This window comes from Anneissia japonica, unplaced genomic scaffold (assembly GCF_011630105.1).
Source record: "Anneissia japonica isolate Jap-2015-1 unplaced genomic scaffold, ASM1163010v1 scaffold14914_len12935_cov146, whole genome shotgun sequence".
In the NCBI taxonomy this organism is placed as follows: domain Eukaryota; kingdom Metazoa; phylum Echinodermata; class Crinoidea; order Comatulida; family Comatulidae; genus Anneissia; species Anneissia japonica.
The window spans coordinates 1561-7916 of record NW_022753345.1 but is presented as its reverse complement, the minus strand read 5'-3'; the positions used below and the strand labels follow the sequence as shown (position 1 = coordinate 7916).

The following is a 6356-nucleotide window of genomic DNA, read 5'->3' as shown; positions in this document are numbered from 1 at the left end:
CCTCATAATAAAGAGACTTCGCTGATAAAAGCATCACTTTATTTTATTTATTTAAAGAAGCCCCCGAATATGCCCCTGAATATCAGCCGACCTTCTAGGATACGCTGGAAGGGTCACCCTTTATAAATATGGTGTAAAAAAAAACCCAAAACAAAACGATTAAATATATCAGCCACTTTCTATCAAGTATTCGTACGCTAGCGCATCTCACTTTCCTGAAGTTCAGTGCCTCCCCCTCCCCCATTGAAAATGTTCGAAGCAACAAAATAACACTCAAGTGATATAAAACAATATCACCTCATAGCACCATTTTTTTGCGAGATAGCGCCCCTCACTTAATCATTGAGGGTCCTCCCCCTTCAATATCGTCATCCTCATCAATCATCATAATTTTTATAATTGTTGTTGTACCATCGCTCCCCCATCAGCCCAGACATAACGAAGTAACTTTGGTATGTTATAAGATTTGCTAAATTTTTGTATACATTTTTCAATTAAATTTTTCAAAAGAAATGCTGATTAATTTGATCCATCCAATCAGTAATTCATCTACAACAAATTACTGTATTACTGTACCTATTTTATAATCCCCATTATGCTATTATGAGTGTGATGTAATGGACTTTCCGTTAAAGCCACGTCCCTTTGATTATTAGTGGTAAGGTCGATACGAGATATTAAAAAATAACTAGAGTGCTGTAGGCGACGAAGCAATGCAGAGTTATGTTTATAATAATACCTTTACCAGTTTGTGCAGCATTCACAACTTTTATTCTAAATTTATAACTACCCTAGGTTGACCTTGAAAATAAACAGTTAATATTTGTCTGTGCAGAAGAGTCTGTTTTCCACTGTGCCGTACATCAGCAATGTATAAGATGCAGAGACCAGCCAGCTCACTCTCAGGCACTCGAGTGGTAATAAATGTACGGAAATAAATAAATAAAGTATTTGTAATTGGTTTGTAATACTTGATTTAGTTGGGCCTCAATTCTACTCCTTAAGAGTTTCTTAGTGATTAAGTTCCTTGAAGCTAGAGACAGATAAAAGCTCAGTTAATTTGTTCCTGTCAGCTGCAGTCTTATGATAAAATGATTAGTTGGAAGTAATATTGTGTTGAAGAAGGAATACGGTAGGAGCAGTTCTCCTATTTTCCTATTTTCCAGATTTTCCCACTCCAGCCCTTTTAACGTTTCACACTCTCGCACTACACTTGATAACTGTTCATAATTGTTAACAAATCTAGCTAGCTCTTCTTTGTACTTCTCAATCTGCCTGGAGAGCTGGCTTGAGTGTGGGTCCCGGATGATTGCGCATACTCGAAGAAGTATGGATGCACAAATGATTTACACGCAAGGTCTTTCAGGTTTATATCGTTGAAGTTGATATTTCGCCTTTGGAAGTTAATGTTGTTGTCTTTTGATGTAGGCCTAAGTATATCAACATGATTATTCCAGCGTAGATCTTTTGTGATATTTATTCCCACTGGGATATTTCACTTTGTCAACATTTTATGTGGATACCATTGAAAGTATAGTGATTTTAAATGTTTGCCTTCTTTCTGCTGATGGTCAATTCACATGAGATTGCATTTGCATTATATGTTTGTATAAATATAGGCATACACTCTCCATAAATATATACATTCTTCATATACACCACATACACTGGACAATTTTCTAAAGTTATTTCACATAAGATAAATTAATTAACGAAACAGTTCTGTAAAGGTTTAAGTATCAAATTAGTTTTTCCTTATTTAAAATTAGAAATAATGTTTTCTGTGAAAGGTCCTGTCCCGAGTGGTCTACGTTCTAACGTTGTGTATAAATTTACGTGCGCAGTCTATGCCTGTTATATAGGCGAAACTGGACACTTTGCAACGCGCGTTACGAATACATGACCACGACAGGATATGAACTTGCACATTTTTAAACATCTTAAAAGCTCATCCCAATGTAAAGCCTCATTCAACGAGGATTGCTTTCGTATACTGTGTTCCGCTTCAACAGCCAGCCAGAGAAAAATCAAGGAGACGTTGCATATCAAATGGGACACGCCCTCTCTCAACAAGCAACTTTTACATGTTAATTTAACTTTGTCATTCTGATGTTCATCACAACGTAGGCCCTAATCATTTTTATTCATGCCATTCTTTCTTCTTTACAATTACGGTCAAATCGATTCCTTAAAACTGGAATGTCATGATGTCTGTTTCAAACAGGTATGGCTTAATTTCCATATATTTAAAATACAATGGTTCACAGTTGTTCACCCTTTATAAAGTAGATTACATGTTAGCAATCGTTTCACTGAAGATGGCGAAGAATTTGCCGAAACATGTTGTTTTATACCGTGTTTTGATAATAAAATCCACTAGGCCTTGCCTATATGGTATTGAGTTTGAAAATTATTGTGGTATTTCTTATTTTTGGCCAATTAGTGCACCCACAGCTATAAAAAAGTTTTTCTTTATTATTATTATTATGCCCGCCGCTGCCTTGAAACTGTCTCTTATACACATCTAGATGTGTATAAGAGACAGGTACTGTACCTGTAAATTAACTTGAATTGAAGTAAATCAGAGCTGGTATGAATGTAATGTGTCTTTACTAAGGCAAACTCACGTAATAAACATTAAAAACCAAATGTAAAATTATACAGAGTTTTTATTTGTGTGTATTATCAATAAATTAAACATCTTAATGAAATGTTTATATGACGTCACACACCGCCGTCACTGTCGACTACAGTATACAACTCATAACTGAACAAAATTAAGCAAGTAATAATGATAAAGTTACCGAATGTTTTGTAATACTAAAAATAGTATATCACAAATATTTTACTGTTCTACGAATAGTGAACGTATGTCTGTGGTACATTCTCAAAAAAAAAAAAAACTATCAAATTCAAATAAAAAAAAGAAAAAAAGAAAGCCTATTTAAAAGAAACATTTACTATGACAATTGACTATGACAATTGATACAGCTATTAAATATATCAAATATACAATATAAACCCTTCAAATATCAAATGCCATTGTGTAAGTTTTCTCTACCTACTCTATTATTACAAATGTATAAAAACATGAAAGACAAACTATCCAGGAAATACCCATAAAAAATAACTTACATTTATGTGGAAGCACCGAAAACAGTAGATCAACATATTTGCATATGCTTATAAATACTTATTAGTACATTTTCATATGCAAAGAGATTCATAACTATTTGTAATAAAAATATCTAATATAATATAATATCTTCCAATAGTATATAATTAATCTCTGTTACACTATATGATCTGATGACAACAGGGGTTTTTTTTTAACATTAGTATCAACAACAAAATATTAATTGCATCAATAATATAATAGCATAACATTAATTCAAAACAAAAATCAACAAAAACAAAAATTAAGGACAAATAAATTTTTATAAAAAAAAATATGCACCATCATGGGCAGATAAGACTTGAGCAATCAAGGCATTTAAAAAAATATTTCAGAGAATTATTCCAAGGTTATTGTACGGCAGCCCAGTAAATGCTTTATAAATGTTTTTATACCTTGTTTAGGGAACCCACTGCCCGCTATTTATGATTTCAAATAAAAATAAAATAATATTTTTTGCCAATTAGTGCACCCTCCGCCATCAAAACATTGAAATTTCAGAAAAAAATAAAAGTTTTTCTTTAATATTATTATGCCCGCCGCTGCCTTGAAATCTATAAAAATAAGATACAGTATGTACATTTCTTTATTATATTGACCATCCCATTACTACATTGTTTACATTCACCAATAACTTTTTATTTTTATTTTCTCCTCCGTCTGGATATTTTTGGCAAAACTATTTGCTAAATAAGAAAACAAAATTTTATTTCTATTTTTATTCCACCCTCCTCTGATGATCTTAAAAAAATTAAGTTCGCAAAACATAGCATAAAAAAAAATCCCACCTAAGCACCACTTAACATACTCTACATGGCTTGAGATTTCTTATCTTCAGGTCATTAAAACAACCAAGTACGGTTATGAGATGAACATTTAAACTCCAGGAATATGCTACATGGCAACTGGTGTGTGGCAATTACTATAGTTGTTGGCATGTGCTACATAACAGATGGTGGCATCCTTTACATGTGTGGCATATGGCATTTGCTGTATTTGTAGCAGTTGCATGGTATGCACCAAAGGGCAGTTGATGTGTAGCATCAGATTCATTTCAGTTGTAAGGTAGCACGTATTACTGTAGATAGGTAGCTACTACATTCCAGGTGTAAGGTGGTTGTGTAGCATCAGCTTGGTGGGAAGCCCCCGCAACTTTACAGGGGATGAATGGCATGCTCTAAATTGGTGGCTATGTAGCATTTGCATTACAATGGTTGTGTGGTAAGTACTGCATTACAGTGAGCATGTACATTGCACTGGTTGTATGTCATGAACACTTCATGCCACACACTGCCTCCCGGTCAGTCACTATAATGTTGAGCTCAAGGTGATTTTTTTTTTTCATTATCGTTGGCTTGAGTACTGATGGCTAAAAATATACAACTGTACAAACAAAAGGTACTGCAACATAAAACAGTAGAATATTGAACTAATCAGACCTTTTTCAAATGGCATGTTTACATGTTGCTAGGCACCCATAAGCACTTTGTCTTCACTGTTGTCCATGAAACAAGTTTGTATGGTTTCTAGTACTTTTTTAAGTCTCCGATCAAGTGCAGTTAGGAATTTTTCACTAATGATTGGCGAAATTGCATCATGGGACATGGATGAGCGCATCAATGTGCTGAGTTTACTGTTTTCTTGGGAAAGCTCCTTCAGCCTATAGTATGTTGACCGCCGGACTCTACAAAAAAAAAATAGAGATGTGATTTATGTATATATAATGTATGTTTTAAAATGTTTCCTGTTTTCAATTGACTCATCTCAACTAATTACATGGTAGTAGAACCTGGAACACCAGAAATATTGTCATCTTTGTCGGTGCTGTCACCGCTACCACCATCGACATTGTTTTGGTCCTCATTTACCATCATAAAAGTGTATGTTTTGTTGTTGAACATTAGGGGTAAATACCATCATAAAAGTGTATGTTTTGTTGTTGTTTAACATTAGGGGTAAATATATTCAGAAGGGGGTACGTACTTGCAACACTGATATACTGGAGCTAAGAATGTGATATCATCCTTATTAGGGTTTCCAAAGCCTTTTCCATTATCCAGCAAGGCGACAAAGCTTTCATTCTTGAACATACTTAGCAATGTATAGTGATGTCGATCATAATTTACTGGAGTCAAAAGAAATAATAAAAAAACATATTGAATATGTGTTTACATAAATATACTCTGTCTCTCTAATCTTAAAAAAAAAACGTCTCTAAACATTGATATGCTCATTTAAAAAGATCAAATAACTAATACATTTTTATTTATTTATTTTTAATTTTTTATTATTTTTATATTTTTTTTTCCATTTTTTTTTTTTTGCTTGTATACTATTATTGCAAACAATTGTATTCTACTTCAGCAGATATGTCTGTTCAAATGTCTGTTTTAAGTTTGACAGAACAAATTCTTCAAAAGTAAGCCTAGTTTAAAGCTACAGTAAGCTGACCTTTGGCAACAGCCAGTAACTGTACATCGCATGATTTGATGTGAGATAAATTTCCCTTGCGATCAAAAGCAATGGAACATTAAGAGTTGCTCTCAGTTGCCCATGTCCTATAAACGATTGTTCAATCTTTTGGTAATCAAAGCCAGCTGAGCATTTGGTGGCGGGGAACACATTAGACTTCAAAGGCATCGCGCAAACGTTCTTCACGCGCTGCGGCAGCTTTGTTCTTGGATCATTTGCATAGCTCTGCGTGCGTGTACTGTAGCTTTTTCAAGTGATTTCCTTCTCAATAATACCTCCATGGTATGAGATTATCTCTACATCACAGCTCTCCAAAATTATTTGTAATAATTTATATAAATACAAATAGTTTTTCTTGTATGTGAGATTCAGCTTCTATGCCTAAAACACACGACTCACCTATCAGGAAGTCGAATATTGCCACATCAATAAGGTCTAAGAAATTTCGATGTTTACCATTTTGTAACTCCTGCAATAATGAAAAATATAGCATAGGTGGCAAAGACAAGCAAAACCAGTCACTCCTTGCAAAAATCGTTTTTTTAGTTAATAATACTGGATTAAACAGTAAAATGAAAGCTAATAAATGGTATAAGAATCATTAAGTCAGACATTTTGTTATAAAGTTACAAGAGCTTAAACATACAGCTGCTTAAAAAACAATATTTAAGAATCAGCCTTCAAAGTTTATGATTTTGAGCATTTCTCG

The 6356-nt window shown here is 33.6% G+C and overlaps 1 protein-coding gene across 1 annotated transcript; it reads right to left on the bottom strand.

Annotated features, from left to right (window-relative positions):
* Window positions 1–3926: 3926 nt before the first annotated feature.
* Window positions 3927–6116, bottom strand: LOC117122826 (extracellular serine/threonine protein kinase FAM20C-like; the record flags this gene model as incomplete). The annotated part of the gene is given in 3 exon segments (XM_033268583.1): window positions 3927–4859; window positions 5159–5300; window positions 6047–6116. Coding segments are annotated over 3 exon segments (429 nt in total), but the record flags the coding sequence as incomplete, so codon positions are not given.
* Between the last annotated feature and the right edge of the window lie 240 nt (window positions 6117–6356).